Consider the following 25,027-nt stretch of genomic DNA (forward strand, 5'->3'; position numbering starts at 1 on the left):
CAGTGAGTAGGTGCATGAGTGGCTGTATGTGAGTTACTGGTTGTGTTAGTGGCTGTATGGGTGAGTTGATGTTAATGGCTCTATGGATCAGTGAGTAGGTGTCACAAATTGTATGGGCCTACAAATGGGAATGTCAGTTGTGTGGGAGTGGCTGTATCCGAGGTTGTATGGGGGTGCAACTGAGTATGTGACTGGTTCTGTGGATGGTATCCTTAGTGATGTCCTTAGTGATGTCACTGACCATGTCATGAGTGATGGAATATGTGAGGTCACAAGCAGTGCATTGCGGGGGTCGTAAGTTATAGTTAGCTTTGCTATCTATATTGAATTTCCACGCTTTTGTACGAGTGAAATGTGACCCTAACTATAACATTCCTTTAACCTTTTTGTTTTTTTCAGTGATTTTATAAGGTTTTTAGGTTTTGCCTGGGTAGCGCATGCGCTGCTCTTTGAGGTATGCTGTATTGGGTATATGGGCAGGCGGAGACTTTAGACATGCCAACCACTTTTGGTTTATTAGTTGGGCTTCTTTTTAAAATGCCTTTTATCTGGGTGGTTAATATTATGCATCTGTTCTGCCTTTCGGTGCTTAGTTCCCTCCCAGCGGACATCACCGATTAATTATTTTGGCTTCCCAGCTCTGGCCATCTCTTGACTCCTTGCTCGTACCTCCCCACCCCCCCTCTCCTGTCATGGGCAAATACAGTGTCCATCCATGTCATCTGGAGGGGGGACATTTTTAACCAGAGCTGGAGTAGTTGGAAGAAAAGCATCTTCTTACCTGTTAAACAGCTCTCACAGGGCATGGAAACAGCAAGGCCTCATGGCTCCCCAATAAAAGGTTCATAAATTAAACCTGGCTATAGACCGCTTAGAGTTTTTTTTTGTTTTGTTTTTTTTTTAATTTTTTTTGTTTTTTTCTTATCCTGCTACTGAGATCTAATAAAGGAAGATATAGAGGTAGTTTACATGGATATGCGGTGCAACGTATTTCATAAGCAGAGGTGGGGCTTTAAATGGTTATGGTACATTCCGCTGCAGTGCATTGTTCACCTTTTTGTTGCTTATTTATTTTCAATGCCAGGCTGCGCACTTAGCACCCCTGACCAACATGTAAATTTTTTTAGGTCTCGCCTGGCGGTAGCAGCGCTGCTCTCGCCATGTGAGGGCTTTTTGTAATTGATTCAAGATGCGTACGGAGGGGCAAAAAATGGACGCGCATGTGGACAGCCCAACGCCATCTTAGTTTACTTTAATTAGCGTACGGGTGTACAAAATGTGCACGTGCATGGACAAGAGGTGTGCACATGCGCGCGCATGGCGGCGTGTTTTCGCTTTTTCTCCCGCCCCCGTCATGGCCCCTCCTTCCATTGTGTGAAGGCTGAAGATTTGACGTGCCCTTGACCAATCTGTTATCTCGCTGGCTTGAATTTCGAATGACTTCAGCTGTGGCTGGAGTCGGGTTGTGATGGGAAAACTGAGACCTTCATTCAAATGTAGCGCTTTGAAGCGGCACATGGTGAGCATTAATGCAAGCAACCATTAAGGGGTATTAATATGTTTTACTTCTTCACCCTCCTCCGACCACCCCCCGCCCCAAAACCCCCTCGCCTTCTCTTCTCTTCCTTCTCATGGCCCCTCCTTACCCTCTCCGTTCTCAAATGGCAGATTGGGCGCTGTGCACGCAGCCTTCATAACAGCAGCATGCGTGTTCGTCTCTCTCCTGCTGCACACCCCCGATCGGGTGTTCCTTTTTATCTTCCTTGTCATATTGCAAGGGGCAACTGTCCGTTAAAATGCGCTTGGAACCGACTTTAGGCAGAATAAGCACTGTGCCGGCAGCCCACATGACATAACCATGTTTTTTTTCCTACTGTCCCTATGCCATTTTTTTCTAATTCCCCCCCCCCCCCCCCCCCTACTTCTCCCAGTTTCCCCTTCTTCCACCCCTATTTCCACACATTGATTTGATATTGCTTTAGGACAGTATTTGGGTTGTACCATTGAAAGCGTTTAGCGCCCATGCGCATCCCCAATTGAATAAAACCACGCTCCCCTTTCTCCAGGCCCCATGTTGTATCCACCTTTTTTGTTCATTCGTTCCTTCCCTCTCTTGTCTCCGCCTTTCCTCTTCCGTTCCCCATGAAGCACCTTTGCGTGCCACGGACGTTCTAGAAGCGCCGAACATAAGACATAACAACCCGCAGCACACCTTGCTCCTTAGAACCAATCACCATGCTGCATGGTCACGATTCATCGAAAATAGACAATTAAAGCCCATTACTGTATAAACCCGACATGTGTTCTGACATCTCCGGGGCTGTAATGACACAGAAGCCTTGTTTTTCCAGCAGATGCGCCTCGCAGGCGCAGCAGTGGTGACCCCCAGACTGCCTCTCGCGGTGCCCTTCCAGGGCCTGTCAAAGGGAGTCATTGCGGCTTGCTCCTTCCGGGCAGCAGAGGGCCTTTTTAATGTGTGAATTTTGTGACCTGTCAAGCTTTGTTACTTAGCACAGCATATAAAATGAGCTTGATATCATAACTGGTACTGGTAGAAATCTATACGCACGCAGTAGTGGAGGAGGTGCAGGTACTGAGAAAAGGTGGATTGGGGAGAGGGAGGTATAACAGTGACAAAACCAGTAGCTCTCTCCTATGAGAGCTATTCGCGTTGCCAGTGTTTTTAATCCTGTTGCACAGCAGCTGTTCGCACGAGGAGCAGGGGTCAAGACTAATTTGTGCATGCCTAGGTTCAAACTGCAGTGGCCTGGTGTACAAAATAGCAATGGATTCGAATGTGGCCCTGAATAATTACCAGTGGCTGGGATTAATTCGAGAATTCTATCCATCGCTTTTTTTGTATACTTCACAATGAAAAAAGTGGCAACTGTTTTCTCATGAGGAAGAGTGACTCATTTCACCAAATATATGCAGGGACAGTTTGGATAGTTCCTGCTGTGGTTTTCCAAGGTGGTGTTGAATCGCTGGGGAGGGCTTGGAGGAGGTGCAAGACTTGAAGTTGCCTTGGGACAGACCTTGGGGAGGGGGAATTGGGTCTTGGGTGACCTATCCACTGACTTGCTGTAAAGAAGGAAGATCCAATGCAAACGTTAATAACAATTTGCTAAGGAACCTTCTAGGTCTCTCCCTTGTATCTCTTGGACTATACAGTGACTAACCAGCTACTCGGAGGGAGGCTCTAAGGGAGTTTGTAGGACTGTAGAACGCCATCTGTAGGGATGGTGGAAGAGCTGCAAACATACAAGCTCAGTTTGCTCTTCAGAGTACCCATTGGTGAACAACTACATTTTCCCCCTCTGTGTTCACATCCAGTGTCTGTGGGTCAGTAACCTGTGTGGGGAGTGTCTGCCATTTTCTTGTGTCTGTTCAATGCGTTTCACTCTGCCAGTGTTTAGGATTATCTGACCGCAGTGTTAACTAATCCTTCTGCAGTGGGGTACTTTATTTGAGTGCTGGACCTGTCTTGTAGATCTGGGTGTGGTCATTGAGCAGTTCGCACAGAATTCTTCAGAGGTTGCACTTGAAAGTCAACGGGTCTGCCTGGAAGGATTTGAATGTGCTGACACCGTGGTTTTGCAAGCCAAAAGCATGTACTAGTAACTTTTGATACATTTGCCTCCAGGGACCGATTGGCAACAAAGTAAATTGGTTGCAAACGGTTTTGGATTGCACTGGAGGACAACCCATTGCATCAGGCCAGACAGTAGATTCCTTTTTATCAGTAATTTCTAGGAATTTACATGGCATCCCTCAGCATAATGTTACAATGACTTTCCTGGTGCATGACTTTACGGTGATAAGCCTAAAGATGAGCTGGGCGTCATCGGTTTACAACGAAGGAAGTGCAGTAGTTTGGTCAAAGACCACTAAAAGATGTTGAATAAGAGTGCAGAAAGGATCGAGGTCTGGGGCACACTGTTGTTTCTTCTTTGCCTCTGATCTAAAGGGGCGTTGTGACATTTTTCTCCTTCTCTGTCCAGAGATATTGTGTGTGTGTGTGTGTGTTTTTTTAAGCATGGGGGTCTCTTGTACCTACTTCAAGGAGTTTTGTAACGGCGATGAAGGCTGTTGAAAGTTTTGTCTGAACAAATGCTTGACAACCTTGCAATCCACCAATCTACATAGATCATTCAAGAATTAAGTTACTGTAGATTTGGTGCTTTTCCAGGACAGAAGTCTCTATGGAAAGAATCAATTTTGATATACCTATTGAGGTAGACTTTCAGCTAGTAAAAACAGTTTTCCAAGAATTATCCTTTGAATGGTAGAAGTGAAATCTGGCAGAGTTGCTGAAGTCACTCTGGATTTTCAGAAGAATGGTGCTTCTCTTTGCCATAAAGAACTGTTCAATAACGACAAGATGAGGAGAAAGAACTGGGCCAAATTATTTCAGTATTGTGGCTAAGCACTTCAGCAGGGGAGCCAGATGGGCAGCTATTATATATGACCTCCAGTAGTTCATTTGTGGAGATGTCCTTAAACTGTATTAGCTAATGAATGATGGTGGGCACCTGGGCATTTAGTGATTGTTTTAGAGAGGGTATTGAGTTTTATGTTTAAATTTCTTTATTGATTTCAAAGATTAAGTTATTCGCAATACTAATCGCAATTATTATAGTACATCTGTTGACCTTGTACACAGGGTGGCTGACAATATTGCAAACACCCAACTCCCTATATCTTCCCCCTCCCCTCCCTTAAGGAATGAAAGAAATAAAGGAAAATAAAACTAGAAAGAGAAATGCGTCCTCTCTCTATTCATTTGTGGTGTTGGGTCTTTGTGTGCACCTCGCTCGGTTATAGCGGGTTGGTTGTTGTCTGTTAAAGGCTGTGAGTTCTGGGAGTCGTAGCAAGCGTAGATATTTGGGGTAGCTTAGTTCTCTAAACTCGGAGGTTAGTATGGCCAGGAATGGTTCCCAAATATCTTGAAAGGAGGTTGTCTGATTGTCTAGAGTAAAGGATCTTCTTTCCATACCCAAGATCCTCCATTAGCGGTGTAATCATCCACATGTGTAGGGAGTTTTGTTGTCCCCCAATATACCAAATTGTTCTGGTGGGCTGCTCCGAGAGCCAGAGCTATTTGTTGGTCCTTGTGCGCCTTAAGCGGAAAGGTGATAGCATTTGCTAGGCCCAATAATGCATAGGCTGGGAAACAGGGGATTTGAGTATCAAAGTACCAAAGTGGATATCAATGTTGTCTTCTACTTGTGTCCAGTAACCGCAAAGTTGAGGACATTCCCATAGCAAATGAGTTAGTGTGCCTAGTGATCCGCAGGCTCTCCAGCACTTTGGGTCTCAGGCTAGATTGCCTCTATGAAGTTTTTGGGGGAGTTAAGTACCAGTAAGTAGCTATTTTAGTAGCAGTTTCTATACTAGCAAAGTTTTAAGCTGTGTGACTCGCTCTGTAGTGTATGTCTGTCCATTGTTTCTCTGAAATTTCTCCCAATTTCCCTTTCCCACCGCTGCTGCCCTGGAGATTTAGCGAACTTCGGCACCTCTCTAAATAGGCGATAAATTTTCAGTGATAAGACTGGTGTCTGTGAGCTTGGTTACCAGCCATTTTTCGAAGGGAGTGAGATGTATCTGTGTCTTATCCCGCCCGCTGGTTGCAGTACCCAATCTGGTGGAATCGAAAGCGTTCAGTCTCCGGGAGACTCTGCTGTGAGCGGAAATCCTCAAAGGTTAGCAGGCCAGCTGCATAAAAAAATGGCCGACAGATCTGCGACCCTCCTTGGACCATTGGCTATAGGACTTTGCCGCTTGTCCCAGTGTGAAAGCAGCATTTCCCACGATAGGGGTCAATAGTGAGGGAAAGATTGTTAACCTCCTAGTCGTGGGATCTCTGTCCCATGCTCTCATTGGAGCCCGTGTAACTTCCGAAAGGTAGATAGTACATTGACCCACTACAGCCCTATCCATGAAAAGCCAGTGCTTTTCGGATTCTGGATGAGACCATCCCACGAACGTTATTAGTTTTACAGGCCAGTAATACCCCTGCGGGATTGGGATGGCCAAACCTGCCCCCCTCTGGGATCGGTAACTTCTCAATGTAACCGTGGTCTCTTATCACGTCAAATAAAATGCTCCAGGTCTCTCTGCAATGAGCGTAATGTTCCGGGTGGGGGTTCTAGTGGAAGAACCTTGGAAAAGGAATAACATCTTTGGTAAGATTGTCATCCTAACCACTGCAATGTGGCCTAACCACAACAGGGAGTATGGCCTCCATCTACTCAAGTGTTCACTGGTCTGTTGGACTAGTGTTGTATAGTTAAGGGAGGTAGTGTGTTGCGTATTCACCGCCAGTTGTGTGCCAAGGTATGTTATTGCCTCCTTGGCTCATTTTAAATGATATTTGTGCTTCAGGTCCTCAAGTGTGGTCGTGTTCAGCGATAGGCTAAGTGCCTGAGATTTGTGGACGTTAACTTTGAAGTCCGCTGCTTGTGTGAGACTCTAGTTCTGCTAAAAGGCAGGCAAGGATATTTCGGGCTTCTCCAGGGTGTCTCCTACATCATCCGCGTACAGACTGATCTTGTGTTCCTCCCCTCCAAACTTCACCCTGGACACCAGCGCATTGCCTCGTATTCTTTGGGCAATTGGCTCCATATAGAGCGTGAAGAGGAGCGATGAGAGGGGATACCCCTGCCTGGTGCCCTGCTGAATCGGGAAGGGGGCTGATGAACATCCGTTCACCTGAACCGTTGCAGTCTGAGTGGAATAACTGCTTAAGATCCAGCTCTGAAATCTCTCTGGGATACCAAAGAGTCTTAGGGCCAGTGCACTTTAACGAATGCCTTCTCTGCATCGATAGACAGGATCCTTCAAAACATTGGGCCTTGTCCATAATATGCAGAAGGCACTTTGTGTTATCGGCACACTGGCGACTAGGCACAAAGCTCTCCTGGTCTGGGTCTATCAGTCCCGGTAGGAAGAGGGAGATACTCTGTGCAAGGATTCCCTGAAGAGTTTAAAATCTACAGAAGGGAGATTGGTCTGTAGGACTCGCAGTGTTTTTTTTTTTTTTATCCTTGCCCTGCTTGGGTATCACCACTACTGATGCCTCCAGCTTAGTTTGCGGCAGAGCAGATGAGGTTTATGTGGAGTTGAACACCGGGGCCAGCAAGCAACAAAAGTTTTGTAAAAGAGAGGGAAAGCCATCGGGACCAGGGGATTTAAGCAGTTTCAACCTGGAGTTTGCTGCGATTACCTCCTCTATTCTGATTGGGGCATAGAGTATTTCAGCTTTATCAGCCTGGAGCTTTGTAATGTTAACCCATGTCAGGTATTGGGTCAGTGTCTCGAGAGAGAGTTGCTGTGCTCCATAAAGCTTTGTGTTGTATTGGCGGAAAGTTTCCGCGATGTTCTGGTCTGAGGTCTGTTCCTGCCCCCTTGAGTCCACCACAGATGGGACCCCTGAAGCCTGCCTCTGAACTCTGAGCTTGTTGGCTAGCAGTCTCCTACTCCTATCTCCCCCAGTGTAGAAGTCGTCCTTCAATCTCAGTGCTGCATACTCAGCCCTGTCTGTGCTGGCCCTGCCAGTTTGGCACGGGCGGCCTCTAATTGTCTCCAGATTCTTGGGGCGCCTGTCCTCTGGTGTATGCGCTCACTCTTCGACTTTTTGTGTAAGTGAGTCTCTCTTCTCCCTACGAATTTTGTTCTCTGATCAGGCAATGGCGAGGAATTTCCCCCCCCCCCCCCCCCCCCTCCCTCCCTTACGACCGCCTTCAGGGCATCCCATAGTAGGATTGCAAGGGGAGTTTCGGGACTATCACTTGTGTCTAGGTAGTCTGGTATTGTTTTCGTGATTTGCTTTACAACTTCTGGGCGTTGGGGCATAGTGTCTCTGAGCCGCCAGGTCCGTGGTGGGGGTGAGTGCCATGGAGGGCTAGTGTCAGGCTCACTGCCGAATGGTCAGACAACATGCAAGGTAGGATATTTATCCGCTGTACTTGGGGCAACACTGGTGCAGTGGCTAGGAAATAATCTATCCTGGCGTAGATCTTACGGGAGTGAGAGTAGGTGTATTATGTCTGTGGGGTGTAGGTTGTGCAGAACATCCGTCAGTCCTGCGTCTGCTTGTATGCGATTGCTGTCCTCCGTGAGGGTCCCTGACTGTCCCTGTCTCTGAGCTGATCTGTCCACCACATTGTCAAATGCAAGATTGAGGTTTCCTAATTATTATCATCCTGTCTGGGGATCTAGAAACCTCTGTTATTGTAAGAAACCCTCCTGCCCCTCATTCGGCACGTAGACCGTGCCTGTAGTGAGTGTGTGTGGGGCCCATCTGGACTGTATAGACCAGTAGTCTGCCCTTAAACTCCGCCTGTTCGGTGCCCACCTCCTGGTAAAGTTGGAGGAAATCAGGATAGCCACTCCCACCGTTTTTGTTGTGTGGGATGAAAAAAGTTGATGCAGGAATGCCTTGAAGCGAAGTCTAGGTGTCCCCAGGGAGTAGATGTGTCTCTTGAAGGAGACTGATGTGTGCCCCTAGGTTTTCAAGATATGTCAGGATAGCTCTCCTTTTGGTTGGGTTATTGAGGCCTTTCATGTTCAGTGAAATTTTTCTAAGTGGAGGGATCATCTACTCGCTCTGTGGAGATGGCTATTTGACTGCGGTCTGTTGCTTAGGGTAACGGGGGTTGTCCGGAGATGAATAGCAATGGTGTCTTGTGGATTCTCCTACGGTTCAGTTTGTGCGTGTCTGGGCAGAGAGAATACCCGGACCCCTTTGAAACAAAACAATTAACAAAAAACAATAACTGTTGAATATGTAGAATGTCCTGGGTAATTAGACCAATGGGTGTCCTGATAAATCATGTATTGGTTAATTGGTCAATAACCAGGTAGTAGTCCAGTATAATTTTAGTCTGGAGTATATTAAATGGATCACTGCTTTACTAGACTAGTGGTGATTGACTAAACCCTTTTTTTTTTTTTAATGTTTTACAGACGCCAAGGGTGGCTTTTGGTTTATATTCTTTTTCCAATTTTTCTTTCCTTAGGTGACCCCTTTTAAAAACAAAACATAAGGTAGGGGCACCTATTAAGGGCTGACTAACATATTAGTTTTCACCCTTGTTTTTCACACCACACTGTAGATAGTTTTTGAGCGCATTTCACTTTAGTATTATAGGTCCTGACGAAGCGCCATGAGATCCCTCTGACTGACTGGGCGCGAAACATGTTGACCAGAAGAGTAGAGCGTAGCTAGCCACTCCTCCTTTGTGAGCAAATATAGCTTTGAAGCCACTCACCCCCCTTTTAACTAGGTGGTTGACTGAGCCAATAAAATTACATTTCAGATTAACCAACCTTTTTAAATTCACTTACATCTACACTCCCGGGCCCTCACACGCATGCACCATACGGCAGGGAACAAAAGATCTCCGACAAAGAGCCCCTGTTTGGGTGCCCGTCGGGTATTGCACCGCCGACCCGACGAGGAGCAAAACCCAGATGATGAAGCATGACACCTAGCTTGCTGGGTGTGTGAGGGTTTCAGTTCCACCCTTAAGGGATTCCCTTCCCTTGTGCACCTACATTCACTAGGTGTAAGTCTGGGTTCGGAATACTTTATTCCCCTTCGACTTCCCACCCTGTAGGAACTACACATCTCTCGTTGATATCGCTACTTAGGGCCTATGTGTAGGACCTCTATAAAAATAGCCCACTTTTACTCTCCTTCTCTTTGTCGAACATATCTAGCGCGGGAGCCCCCCGCAGGAGATAATTTTCAGGGTTACCTATAGTGCTATCTGGCTCTAAGAGGACCACTTGTCCCTCCAATAACTATGGAAGGGGAACTAGGTATCAGCTACGGTGAAGACGCTGTGTCTGATATTTTAAGAGCACCGTCGCTCTTGGTTACCGACGGCAGCATAGCTTCAGGTTCCCAGTCGGACGACTGGACGAATTTAACAACTTTGAAGAAAGAATGGTTAAAAATAACCATACATGGGGCCATGATGACTGAGTACCTTAGGGCCAACATCGCCCCTAATGGTCTCATCGTCAATCTAGTACCCCGCTTGTTCCTGGATGATCCATTGTTCAAGAAAGAATGGTCCCTGGTGTCGTGGAAATGCACCAGGGACTTATTGGTACTTATCATAGGGACAGCCAAGAGATTGGCTGACTCCATTCTTGCACGTATTCAAGACCTTGAAAGCACGATGAAACCTGTCACTCAATCTGCTATTTTTAAAACCAAATTAGCAGAGATTAATCAGGAGATTTCTGAAAGTAGGGAGTTTTTGTTAAAACAAAAAATAACGAAACTACAGAAAGATATCACCAGATTTGACAAAGAGAGAGTATTTCCTTACCTGAAAGCAGATTATACTTCCAACAAGACAGGCTATTCAAGTGATGAGGACTCTAATCACAGCAGAAGAGGTTCATCTAGTGAATCCAGTACAGGGAGTTGAAACAACAAGAACCAGAGAAAGACCAACACACGGGCATACCACAACCAAGGTGGACCCATGTTTCCTGTCCCCCCTCAACCTCCGTTTTGGCAATACCCCATGTTTCCTCAGTACCCGCCACAATTCTATCCTGGTAACAACCCGAAACCTTTTTTAGGCAGAGGTTGGGGCAGAGGAAGAGGGCGAAGGCGAGGACAACCGCAAACCACACCACATGTCCAGTGGCAAGATCAACCTCAACCTCAGCCACAAATGGAAACTCGGAGCAAAAGGAGGGGTCAGAGGGATTAGTTATCAACCTCTCCCATAGATCCCTTAGCAACACAGAGGAGGATGTAATAAAGAAAGGTCTGGGCTTCGTACCTACTCCTAGAGTAGATAAATTCGAATTGATCTGCGAGGTCCAGAATTTCTTCCGAAAAATACGCCTCAAAGCATTTTTTCATGACGAACCTGCTACTGAACCCAGTGACACTGGCCTACATAAGGCTTCCACCTTTACCCCTTCAAACAGCATGATTCCCTCGGAGGTCCTTACCTTCGAGAAGGCTGTACTAAAAGACCTGGATAAAATACAGAGCAGAAATGCTGTGTACAACAACTTTACTTGCAAAGAAAGGGAAGCGGCCAGGACACTAGCAGCTGATACCACTATCACCATCAAACAGGCTGACAAGGGAGGGGCGACAGTAATCCAGTCTACTAGTGATTATGAAACAGAATGCTTACGACAACTTGGGGATAGAAAATACTATACACCCATCGACACTGATCCCACGCCGAGATTAAGTTTAACAATAGCTAGTAAGGTTTTGGAGGCCGAAGCCAACGGCTGGATCACGAAAAAAGAAGCAGACTTTCTTATCACTACCAAACCTGTCGTACCTTATTTCTATACATTACCTAAGGTACATAAAGGCATCACCCCTATCCCTGGCAGACCGATTGTCTCTGGTATTGGTTCCCTCCTGGAACCTTTATCTAAATTCTGTGATTACTTTCTACAACCCTTGGTAAAAGAGACACCTTCCTACGTCAGGGACACAACTGACATTTTGAACATGATTGAGGGGATACAGAATACCGAAAATGTTGACCTCCTAGTGACACTTGATGTAGAGGCACTCTACACCAATATTCCGCAACAAGCTACTCTGACGGTGATAGAGGCTGCCCTACAGAAAAGGGAATGGATATCTCCTACTCCCATAACATTTATCATGGATCTGGCAACATTAGCTCTCACCGAGAACTATTTTGCATTTAAAGACAACCTTTACCATCAGTCCCAAGGCACTTCGATGGGGAGTACCTTTGCTCCCAGTGTGGCCTGCCTGTATATGGCAGCTTTTGAAGAGGCAGTGATAATGAACGTGGACAACCCCTTCGGGCCGAACTTAACCCTGTGGAAAAGATACATCGACGATGTCATGATCTTATGGAAAGGGGATTTAACAACCTGTAACGAATTCTGTAAATGGATCAACACTAAAAATCAGTTTTTGAAATTCACAAGTCATATCTCTGACTCTGATATCCCTTTCCTAGATTTAAACATCAGATTGACACCCACAGGGTTGAGTACTACTCTCTACAGAAAACCCACTGATAAGAACAGTTTACTTCTCTACAACAGTCACCACCCTAAGGCCCTACGCGATAACTTGCCTTTTGGCCAATTCCTTCGACTCAGGAGAAATTGTAGCTCTGTCACAGACTACAAAATTGAGGCCAACATCCTCTCAGGGAATTTGACTCAAAGAGGCTACCCTCCCCGAGTGATTTACAACTCAATGAAGAGGGCCAGAAATAACAACCGCGAGGCACTTTTGGAAGTGAGAGGAAAAGACACGAGAGAAATCATTACTTGTGTAACATCCTTTACACCAGAGTCCAACAATCTTAAAAAACTGATAAAGAAACATTGGGGAATACTATCCGCAGGTACACTTATGATTCCCCCACCACGTTTCGCTTTCAAAAGGACTAACAATCTGAAAGACACCTTGATACACACGAGACCAAAGAAACAAATAACTTCAGCACATAACACCCTCTGGAATCTTCCCCCTGTACAGGGGCATTATACCTGCGGAGGGTGCTCTTGCTGCGGACAAACTATTGTGGCAAAATCTATTCGCCTCACTGCTACTTTCGAATGGGTCCTCAAAAGACATACAAATTGTAATTCCACTAACTGTATCTATTTACTAATTTGCCCATGCGATCTCCATTATATAGGGATGACGACACGAGCAGTGAAAATACGTATCACCGAACATAAAAGCAACATTAGATGTGGCAAATCCAACACGAAACTTTACAGTCATTACCTTGCATGTAAACATAGCCCGACAGATCTACATTGGATTGTCCTTGAAAGCCAGCCTGGAATGTCTCAACATTCCTTGTTTAGGCTAGAACAACGCTGGGTACATCGCCTCTCATTGGATAAACTTGGCCTCAACGATGACATACCTTGGTCAACGATATCTAATCGATAGGACTCTTTACTGGCAAGAGTGTTGAGATGGCAGGATAGTACATGTACCACCTGATGTTCCTATTGATACTTGGTCCTTAATGTTGACCTACTTTTGTACCACCTACCATGAGCCTGTGATTCAGCTACCATAGCATAGACTGATTCTTGCATCACTAACTTTTACTTTGCTCCTCACACTAATAGAGCCATAAAAACCCGTCTATCAGCCTTCCTTGCATCATTGACCCACACCATTACATCATGGCCCCCGGTTTGGGTCACCTAACTAACTAGATTGGGTAAGAACCACCTACAATAGACATTACATATGGGGTTCTTATCTGGGCGATATTTATCACTACAGCATACTTCCGTGACTAGCCTCGATCGATACTATTTCGCTCCATGGGGCAATTACTTATGTCCTTCTGCGTAGTATGTAACACATTTTGCCCACTACAACATGGCGCCCATGTTAAATGCCTTTTTCCATTCCGGCATGACATACACTCTTTTAGTATTTGTTGCGAGAGACGTGTCATCGTCACACATTTCCAACCGCTGGCCAATCAGAATATACACCTAGTTAGTGATTGGTCCGATAGACGTGACATCATCACACGTGTCCTGCTCCTAACCAATCCCTGTTTGAATAAAAAACAGCGTCACCGACCCATCTTCCAGCTTCCGGGTTCGGCGACGCGGGCAGGTTTACTCACCTCCAGGGGAACTTTGCCAAGTAAGTACACCCTGGGTTTCTCGATGATTAATTCGGAGGTGTGGTTCCAAACATTAGATACTCGTTGGGGCACTCTAGACACATTTAGGATATCCGCACTTTTTATCGGATCTCTATCCATCCCCGGGACACATTTGGATTGCTGCCATGCATTGCCTTTGAGCTGCTCTTTCCCATAGGACTCTGTACTGGTCATTATCAGGATCATTACGGATCCATGAGTGTGACTTCTCCACTTTTTGGGCGCGACTCCTTCAACACGCACATTTGCACCGTGTCATCACGCTAAGGAGTGCAAGGACTAATTCGGGCACACACTGAGTCAAACTTCTGCTTGTACTCACTTTCATTTTTTATGTTCTATAATTGATCATAGGCTTTTTTATGAACCAATCGGGACATGCACACCTTTGCCCCGCCTTCGGTTAGCTGCACCTGGTTGACCACGTTATAGATCATAGTATCATAGCACACGAGAGGTGTCACACGCTCAAGTAATATGTTCATGAGACACCAGGGATGGAGATCTCTCTTGTGACCTTGCTAATGTCATATCTTCCTATGCCTCTACTTCTTCTTCTCTCTACAATACCATTATACCATAGGGAACGAATGTGTTTCTCCCCCTGTTGACGCGCCATGCACCTGATGATGAGCTTTTTATAAAAAGAAATGGTGAGTCTACACGTAACCATGATTTATTTTCTACAATTGAAATAATGGTTGTGCTTTTAACCAGAGCCTTGCTATGCTTCTTGTTTTAACCGTTTTTACCTTGTCCTGATAAATCATGTATTGGTTAATTGGTCAATAACCAGGTAGTAGTCCAGTATAATTTTAGTCTGGAGTATATTAAATGGATCACTGCTTTACTAGACTAATGGTGATTGACTAAACCCTTTTTTTTTTTTTTTTAATGTTTTACAGACGCCAAGGGTGGCTTTTGGTTTATATTCTTTTTCCAATTTTTCTTTCCTTAGGTGACCCCTTTTAAAAACAAAACATAAGGTAGGGGCACCTATTAAGGGCTGACTAACATATTAGTTTTCACCCTTGTTTTTCACACCACACTGTAGATAGTTTTTGAGCACATTTCACTTTAGTATTATAGGTCCTGACGAAGCGCCATGAGATCCCTCTGACTGGGCGCGAAACATGTTGACCAGAAGAGTAGAGCGTAGCTAGCCACTCCTCCTTTGTGAGCAAATATAGCTTTGACGCCACTCACCCACCTTTTAACTAGGTGGTTGACTGAGCCAATAAAATTAGATTTCAGATTAACCAACCTTTTTAAATTCACTTACATCTACACTCCCGGGCCCTCACACGCATGCACCATACGGCAGGGAACAAAAGATCTCCGACAAAGAGCCCCTGTTTGGGTGCCCGTCGGGTATTGCACCGCCGACCCGACGAGGAGCAAAACCCAGATGATGAAGCATGACACCTAGCTTGCTGGGTGTGTGAGGGTTTCAGTTCCACCCTTAAGGGATTCCCTTCCCTTGTGCACCTACATTCACTAGGTGCAAGTCTGGGTTCGGAATACTTTATTCCCCTTCGACTTCCCACCCTGTAGGAACTACACATCTCTCGTTGATATCGTGTGGGCGTGAGATGTCAGCAGGGTCCCCTCCATTGCCGGCCCCGTCTGGGTCTCTCCCACCCTCAGTGGCGGGTATGCAAGAAGAGGGTCGCTGGGGTCCCAGCTCAGCCCGTCTTAAGCTATTCCTGAGATTGAGCCTTGCTGGTCATTCAGGTCATCCTGTGACCTCCGCAAAGGTGGCCAGCACCACCTTCCTCTCCCTTGTAATCGTTTCGAGGTCCGATGCCAGGCGTATTGGTGAGCGATTCACTGTCCTCCATTTACGGTCTCTTGGTGGCCTAGCTCCTTCGTTAGTCTGCGAGTCACTGCTTTGTTTGTTCTTCCATGTTTAGTAACTGCCGGGCTTCCTGAAGGGAGCGGTTCTGGTTTGTCTTCCCCTCCAATTGGAAAATTATTTGGAACGGGTGGCCCCAGGTGTATGGCACTTCTTTGGCTCGCAGATGAAGTGTAATCGGACGGAACCCCCTCCGTTTTGGCAGCGTTGATGCGGCGAGATCTTGATAGAGTATTGGTTTGTGTCCTCTGAACTCAACCGGTTGAATGTCTCTAGCTTTACTCCGTATTTGTTCTTTGAGCTGGAAACCGTGGATACACGCAAGTATGTCTGCTGGAAGAGCCGGGGTAGTCTTCTCGGCCCCGCTCGATGCGTTTGTTCTAGTTTTTATTTTGTGTAAAAAATTTTTTGGGGTCTGGAACTCCTAGGATCGAGCAAAACTGCTTCTCCACAAACAAAGCAAGGTCTCGACCCTCTGCTCCGCGCAGAACGCCCTGGATTCGCCCTGGATTCGTATGTTACGTCTGGAACGATTTTCCAAATCCTCTGCATGTGACTGCATGATTAGATGCTGGTCTTTCAGGCAGAGGACTTCCTGTTGTAGTTGTTCAATCTCCTCGTCCCTGGTAGAATTTTGTGTCTCCATCCAGTCTACTCTACCTCCCAGTGTATTGAGACACTTGCGCACCTCCCTGATTTCTTGGGCCAGTTCCTTCTTCATTGTCTGCAAATCATCTTTTAGCGAGGCAAACAGTGTTTCCAGGAAGGAGTGTGTGTGATCGGGCCTCAGTCGTCTATTCCCCCATCCGCCGAGGGCCCCCAATGACGTGTTCGGTGTTTCGGTGCAGGCGGAGGATGATTTGAGTAGGAGCTCCTTCACTGATGGCTCTTTCTTTGTTTTCCCCGTCGCCATCTTGGGGTGTTTCCTGCTTTGGGAAGGGCTTTGCAGCGTAGTTTGGGTGCTGCTTTTGAGTCTTGGGGTGGTTGTGGTGGGCACTATAAGGGCTGTAGCTGCCTCCAGGTTGGTACGGTGTCGGGAGCACAGGCCTGCGAGCCATGCAATGCCTGGGTAGGCTGCCACTCAGTACAGCTGCCTGTCTTTCTCTTGGGTTTTGGAGAAGGGTACCTGCTGGTTGGCCTTGGACCTGTTTGCGGGGGTGAGTGGGTACCTATGCCCCGAGTAGCGTCCGTCCCTGTAATGTAGACCTTCAATCCAAGTCCCTCTGGCCAAAAGCTCCCATGTGCCAGCTTCGCGCTCTCTCTGTTGTCTAATTGGGCATGGCTCCCCTGCCTTCTATTCAACTCTACCCCCGGTGCCCACAGGAGGGTCTGCTAGTCACGTGGGACTCAGCTCCTGGCTGCGGTCAGGTTCCTTCAGATATACCCCCCCCCTCCCCCCCCCCCCCCCCCCCCGCTCGCCCCGCAGAGAACACAACTAACCTCTGCAGCTGCCGGTCTCTCCCCGTTGGGTCCCCCTCTGTACTTGAAGCCCAGGCCGTGGCTCCAAGTGGCAGAGGAGCCGTTTACAGCTGCTGTTGTCCCCCGCCGGGCCTCCCGCAGTTCGGGCGGTGCTGCCCCCACCATTCACAGGCCTCTCATCCCAAGCCTCGCGTGAACTGAGCCGAACGCAGCTACAGTCACGGACGCTGTCGCACCCTGCGGCTCAGCTCAAATATATGCTCTGGTGCTTTGGGGTGAAGAGGAGATGCTTCCCAGTCTCAGCAAGTCGGCATATAAGGCTTATGGGCCCTGCGGCCGGATGGAGTGACTAGCAGGCAAGTCCTACTCAGTTGCCGTCTTGGCCACGTCCTTAGGTTGAGTTTTGAGCAGGAAATGTTCTTATCTTTGCAATTTTAGCTGCAAAAATTATAGTATACTGCACTATTCTTGGGGATTAAAAAAAGTTTATTTCCCTCTTTGCATGAATTATCCTACCCCTTTTCTACAGATTGACTTTGTTGGTTTCTTGTGCTGCACTGATCACTTTCTGAATTGATGTTGCTTGAGAGAATTTGCATCACTGGTCATTGGAAGAAGTGAGACTGCCATAGATTAAAATGTTAAATCAATAAGTGAATTGTCAAGGCAATTTGCTGTGCCACAAAATGGCAAAAGCTTAAGGTATAATGGAAGCCACGGTGTAAAGATGGCTATAAGAGTAGTGCTAGGTAGAGATCATATTGTGTATGTAACTTGGAGTGCAATATTTCCTTTCAGTTATAGATGGGCATCTTTCATCAAGGTACTAATTCAAAACGGTAATACTTAAATTCATAGTGTGCAATACCTTTTCTATCTTTAGGTTTATTTGCATCTACCCAGCCTACATAAATGGCAAGAAAACCATTGCAGAAGGCCGAAGAATCTCATTAGAAAAGGTAAGAAACAGACTAACATCCCCAGTAGTAAGTAATTTGGTAGTAAAGAGTGTATTCTTTTTAGCATGTTTTTTTTAAACCAAATTAAAAAGCAGTAGGCCCAAAGGGTGCAAAGAAAAAACTTCACTCTCCTTCTCTTAACAATGTAATTAGCTGGAATTTTATATTCTTAAAAAAAAAATTTTTTTTAAAAACAACTAGCTGTCTTTTGGGAGTTTTGAGTTCAGGTTAGCAATTTAGCTCACCTTTTTACATTTTTTGTTTAGTGTGAGTAGTACAAGCCTTTTACGCAATATTTGGTAAGGTACTAAATTTAAATTGGTCTTATTGTGAAGGACTGCATTGAGGTACATCGAATTACTGTTTTGGTAAGTGCAAGAGCCAAGTCTTAAAAGTTAAAGGAGCCCTAAACAAGCCTACTATTGACATTAGATACTTGAAAATCACCAACAGTAAGGATATCAATATATTTTTTTCTTGATTGGTCTGCACTACATAGCTCTTCTAGGGGACTTGTTAAGAAGTTTACTCTTCAGAATTATGCGAAGTCCTCCTCAGTTATGTGACTTTCAGTAGGGGGATATTGGGATGCATTCACTTGGAGACTGTGAGGGCAGACCCAGAGCAATGCTTACCAGTTTTTCCAAGGCTGTCACTTTTTTTTTTTCCCCCAGTTACGTATTATTCTATTTCCTCTACTGCTTTTTGAGTGGTTGAACCTTGCAAGACTTAGCTCAGCATATCCAAGGGTGAGATATGTATATTTTAAAAAATACTTTGGTTTCACTTTGTGTTAACCAGCAAGGAGGTTGTGCAAACATACCAAAGAAGATCCAACTCTTTGGCTGCGCTTTCCTTGCAGCTTATGAGGTGTGTTTCTGACACCCTACTTGTGCTCCAATGAAATCTGAAAGCAAAATATTGCACCAATTTGGTCCAAAATGTTTCCCATGGCTTTGTGAACTTTGAGTAAGTGCCTTATGTACCATATTATTTTATTACTTGGTGCGATAAAACAAGTTTAAGTAATGGGTAAAATGCCACCCACATTAACTGGGTACAGCAAGAGCAGTAATAGAAATGAACACATTCCTCAAGCTGTACTTTGAGGCTTGCAATTGATTTGGTCTGTTTTGGTTGCAGATCGTTTACATAAGCTGTAGCTTCCAAGTAACCTTATCATTCATTGGCCTATCAGTTGCATGATTAAACGCGCTGCTGCTCAGCTCAACCAACAAGAGGCTATCTACCTTGGAGAGGTTTTAACAGTAAATTTCTCAGTTCAAGGAAGTACAAATAAGAGGACCATCAGTTGCTGCACCTTTCCATGTTCTTCTTTCGTCTATCTATAGCCACAGAATCCGGGTGGGCCAGAGACTGGAGTATTTAGTATCCATCCGGGAGCAATTAACCATTAGCAAGTAGGTTCTGTAGCAATTAAGTTCACCTGCCATATCTTATAGAAATATTATCACACCCTACCTAGGTAAGGCCTTCATCTTGATGGAGCTTGTGGGGGAGAGGATCATCTTTTTACCTTGTACAGTTGCAGGTAATGTGATCAGGCCATTGTGAGGATTGCCTGGTACAGCCATAGTCTTAAGAGTTGGCATTATGCAAATTCTTTCTAGCAAAGTGGGTCCCTTTCCATGTCCAATGTACAAAACACTCTTTCAGCTGCGTTTTAGTGTAATTTAAATCTACAGACACCACACTGGCTTACATTTTTAACTTGATCACCACTGTCCCTTCCTTAGGTGCCCATGTACCCCTCGTCTTCTGTCCTGCACTTGACACTGCCAATATCACACTGCTTATAAGCTTGACTACTCTTGGCATCACTCATCCTTTTTTCCACTGGTGCTTGCCTTAAATATGATTGCTCTTATTTAATTTTCTAATTTCCTATCAACTGTTTGTTGGAGTCACAAGAGGCTCTGTCCTGGGTAGCCTTCATTTTCCCCTGTGGTCTCCTTTTTTGGTGAGGTCCTCTTCCATTATTACAGTGTTAGTGCCCAGGTCGTTCCATTATTTCAAGTTTCCTTATTGTCTTCATTCTTAAATGTTTGACTGTCTCAGTGCTATCTGTCGCTAGATGGTGGTTTGCTCTCTCATGCTGAAGTTTGCAGAACGAAAGCAGTCGATTTTAGTTTCCAGCTACTTAACTATTTGATGTTTTCTTCCAATATCTGTTGCAGTGAATTTAACTGCAGCCCACTGCTGTAGTCATTCATGCCACCACTGCAGCCGGTTCCAGGTTCTTGTTCTTATAACATGAGCACCCCCTTTCTGCATTGCTGAGGGTTTGATTGGTTCTTCGGTTCTGAGCAAAAGGGACAACCACAACAGCCTCTTAGTTGAACTACAACTGTACTCATTTTCTCTGCTTGACTAAATATCTCTATGATGCCCTCTGTGTGCATTTTTGAATAAATACCACACTGGCATCAGTGTGGGTTTAATGTGCTGAGGAGATTGATACCAAACCTCTCAGTTTTCAGTGTAGCCATTATGGTGCTGTGGAGTTCGTAATGACAAACTCCCGGCACCATATACTCTTAATGGCAGCACTGCACTTATAGTGGACTTAGACACTGTAGGGATACAGGGCTCATGCAACTGTACCCTCACCACTGGTATAGTGTGCCCAGCTAGAGGGGTGACTGATCTATGCCAAGGCAGTGGGTTGTAGGCATGACACACAGGGATGTGTGCCATGTCGACTCTTCACTTTGTTCTGCACCAAGGCACGCAGCCTGCAAAGGCAGTGTGTGAGTGTAATGGTACAGGGCCTCTAAGGGTGGCACAATAAGTGCTGCAGACCTTAGAGGTCTTCCCTGGTCAGTGTGTCTTGGGTAACTGTGGTACCGCTTACCAGGGGCTGACCTGTGGACAGATGTCAATTGGGTTTGGGCTAGTTTTGGGGAAAGAACAAAGGCCCTAGGAACCTGATTGGCAGGGACCCAGGGCATATCAAGTCAAAAGTGCATCAGTAGTGTGGCAAAAAGTGTGTGTGTGGGGGGGGGTTACTAAAACAGAAACCTAGCTTCTCACAACTCGTGACTACATTAAAATCTCTGCCTGCTATTTTCCGTTGGCATTTTTTCTTAACTGGCCATTTTGTAGTTTTTCGTCATGTGACCCAGTCTTACACCAGCAAATCTACGACAACAAAAGGGTTGCATTGACCTAGTGGCTAACAGTTTATAGTGTCTCTTTTCTTTGCTCTTTTTATTTACCAGATTCACCTTTTACTACGTTCAGTTAGGTATGGCGGTTGTGTTCTACTTCCACTGTTCTATTCCAGAGCACAATTCAGTTTTTTAATGCATGTTGAGTGTCTTACAGTTATACCTACAGAGAAATGAAATTGAATCACTCCACAGCCCCTCCTCCCCCCAACTGGTGACCATTAAGTCACTTTACCACACCACTGGTCACTTATCGTGGTTTACACCCAAACTCTGTAGCAGCTGAAAAGACAGATACATTTAGTGTCTTGTGTTGCATTTGTTCCTTCAAGGCTTAACCTGTCATCCAAACGTATCCTGAAGAATATAGAGGCCAAGACAGAATGGGTTCACCCTACCACTTGCCACCAATTCGAAAGGCACTTCCCTCCCTGAAACCATTCTTTCTTTCTACAAAACTGCCATATGCTTTTTAGGTCTCGCATGATGAGACAGCTGTCGCCAGTCGTAATCTGATCAACCTAAAAAGTGTGGTATGGAGTAGTACAGAGTGAATTTGGCTCCACCCACAAGCTGGTAGCCAGGTTTATGTTTTGATTAGGCAGAAGGTGTGAGTTTCCACAGAAAAGTGCTTCCCCTTCACATGTTGGGATTTTGTTTATTTATCCAGCTGTTTGAGTCGGCACCCGAATGGCTGCCTGAGCTCGAACTTTGGAAGTGCACACATGGCATTATAATGCTGTTGAAGTGTCTTGGGTATCTAGATAATTTACAGTGTTTGTTCTCTGGCAGCAGCACAGACCCCCTTCCCATCATTTACTTTAGACTGCAAAGTTCAGTTTTTTTGTTTGAGACTAGCATGGGATGCCCAGAGCTACACTTAACCCAAATGGATTTTTACCTACATGGATGTTTTAGTTATCACTTGATAATGCAACTGTCGATGGACCTTTAATGTGATAAACAAAAAAGATTTTAGAAAGAGGGCCTTAGGCTTCTCCCACCTGTTATTTTCCCTGAATACATGAATCGCTTTAGGCGAATGGGTGTGCTTCACTAAAGACTGCTTGTCTTTTACTTTTTAGATGTGGCAAAGTTTACACTCTTTGGCTTGCCAGCATGACTCCGTAATGCTGGCAAGCCAATGATTGTCAGGCCTGATCGGTTTATTATAAAATGCTTTGTTAATGGCACTAGGCCAGATGTATTTATTGCTAGAAGCCCGATTGGCTCACTAGAAAATATTCCTGATGCCATAGGTCTGACCTGGTTTATTATGAAAAGTTATGATCATGCAGTAGACATGACTGATTGTGAAAAGTATATGTTAAAGTCCGTAGGCGTTTTAGAGTAGATTGTTATTTCTCTGTAGTAAAGCTTGCAGATTGGTATTTTGTTACATGAAATGTCACAGATTTCATTTGTAGGGAAGGTAGTTTGGTGGTGCTTACCACTTCTGACAAACTGTAAGGGGGAAGATTTGCACTGCAATAATTCTTGCTAGAATCTCTTCATAGCAGACTGTTAGGATCTCGTAATTCAAAAATCTTTAAATGATGCATGCATACGTGTGTGTATATTCTCTCTCTCTCTCTCTCTCTCTCCTTTGGGTCATTTATTTTCTGCTGCTGGTCTGCCTTGTGGATCATTTACAATCTGCTTCACTCATGACAGTGTACTGCATAGATTAATGGTTCAGCCTACATCAACCATTGGCTCTATTGCACTGTGAATGACTGCATTTTCTGATCACATATATACACCCACCTGAAAATGAGTGCACTTCAGCATTAGGGCCGGTATGCCAGTCCTCCAGATTTCATTTTCTTAGGTCGCGCCAGAGCAGCGCAGGCGCTGCTCTGCAAGCCTTTTTTTTTATTGGAGTATGTACTTGAAGCCCTGCTCGCTCTCAGCCCATATTTTCAATTGGCTTGTGTCATTGTCCTTCGTAAATGCTGGCTTCTGAATTATTATTATTAGGCTTTTTACTCCCTCCTTAGTACCTCCTCTGCTTCATTTGTAACCTCCCATGAGGACTGGCCCTTTTACTTCAGTTATTACATGGTACGTAGTCTTAAGGCTGAAAGCACTATTTTCTTTAAGGAGTTCCTCTTACTGCAGGAGGGTCTCCCATGCGCAACTGTTACCACCGGCATGTGTATTTAACTCGTAGCAAATTGGGAGCTCTTCAGGGGCCATGGGAGGCAGAAGGGGGCAACTCAGCAGTGCCTTCAAGAATTTGGAATGCAATAGGTCTCGCATTTGCTAGAGTTCAAGCTATTGGCAATGTAATTGACAATGCCTTTTTAGGTTTTGAAAACACAATGCCAATGGCTCAAACTTGCGTAAATGCAAGACCTATAGCATTGCAGATGCTTGTTCCTTTTTATAGTTTCCTTTTAATTTCTTAAAGGGCTTTTTATTCCCCTGTATGTTTTCTTCAAAGAATACTACAACACCGTAGACAATTGAGTGCCTACACCCATTATTGGCACAAGGCACTTAAGCCAGACCCACTGGTATTGTCAGTGCTTGTTTTTTGGTAACTATCCTCCCTATCCCTCATGCCATAATCCAACTTCTTAGAAGAACTCCTAGAACTAGCACTACATGTGCACACTTAGGCTAACAAAATTTTGTTCAGGGGCATCAAACAATGGGTTTATAGGCCGGATTTAAATTTTGCAACAGACTATATTGAAAGCATGTAAGTGCTTAGTTTCAAACGGATAGTTTGGTGCTCTGCACACATAGCTGGGCACATGCTTGATCTCTTGTTCTTCCACACCCATTAATCAGCGAACCTAGTGGCACAGCCACTATCATGATCAAACTATTTCACTTGCCCTAACCAACCATATTTGTTCAGCAACCTGCTCTTCTAACTCCATGTTCCCCTACCATTTACAGAGACTTCAATATAAGTTGTCTCAAACTTGTATTTGAATATTTTTCAAGTTGGAACCTTGCAGCAAGGTGATAAGATGATTTGTGGTTTTGTAAAGCGCATGATCACCTGTGAGGATATCCTTTCAATGAGTGTCTGTGGGTGTCTAGCCCTGCCTACGATAGGTCAGTTAATTTAAAATACTGGTTTTTGGATTCTTGTAGAAGGCAATGCGAGAGGAGGAGGCTCTGATGTGGAGTGGGCGCTTGTTCCACGCTTTGGGAGATGTGTAATAGAACACTCGTCCTCCTGATCTGGCTCTTTGTATGTGTGAGTAGAAGTCCTGCAAAGGTATCTGGGTGGTTGGTGGAAGGACATGTGATTCTGTATGTAGGTGGGCCTGAGTTGTGTAATGCCTTGAATGTGTGTGGGAGGAGTTTGAAGTGAGCGAGTTTGTGTACCTGTAGCCAGTGTAGTTCTGAGGTGTGGCGTGTTCTGTGTGGAAGGTTGCGAATGCGTGGCTGCCAAGTTCTGGATGTTTTGTACTCTTCTAGTGAGTTGTTGTATGATACCAGCATAGAGGGTGTTCCCATAGTTCAACTTGCTGGTGACTAGGGTTGAGTAACAGTTTTTTAGGTCTCGCCTAGCGCTGCGTGCATGCTTTGCTCTAGAATCGACCTCTTGGAATCCCTTCAGCCTTTGTAGAAGCTTGTGCGTGTGGCGCTCACACACTATTGGCCTTTGCGTCGGCTTCAGCACACAATTGGCCAAAGGCCGGTGGATGGCCCACCTTTTAGTAAAATGTTTACTCCTACAGTGTTTTGCTGTCTGGAGCGAGCAGTGGTGCGCAGGCTGCCATCTGTTGTGGATAGTGTTTCACATTAGCGTGGTCGTTTTCAGTTTCATTGTTTTATTAACCCGTGCTTTTCAGTTTCATGGCAAGCGCGCATCGTTCTTTATATGTGGCTCGCCGTATTTATATTTTTTGGGTTTTTTTTTTTTTTATGTTTAAAACGTTTTTATTG

At 45.3% G+C, this 25,027-nt stretch overlaps 1 protein-coding gene across 1 annotated transcript in view; it reads left to right on the forward strand.

Annotated features, from left to right (window-relative positions):
• Positions 1–25,027, forward strand: part of SRP19 (signal recognition particle 19) — a 74,257-nt gene that overhangs the window by 17,449 nt on the left and 31,781 nt on the right. Inside the window, exon 2 of the mRNA XM_085632612.1 lies at positions 17,849–17,924. Coding sequence (XP_085488738.1) covers positions 17,849–17,924 — 76 coding nt within the window. The remainder of the gene's footprint in view (positions 1–17,848; positions 17,925–25,027) is intronic.

The sequence above is a fragment of the Triturus cristatus genome, chromosome 2_1 (assembly GCF_964204655.1).
Source record: "Triturus cristatus chromosome 2_1, aTriCri1.1, whole genome shotgun sequence".
NCBI classification, from domain to species: domain Eukaryota; kingdom Metazoa; phylum Chordata; class Amphibia; order Caudata; family Salamandridae; genus Triturus; species Triturus cristatus.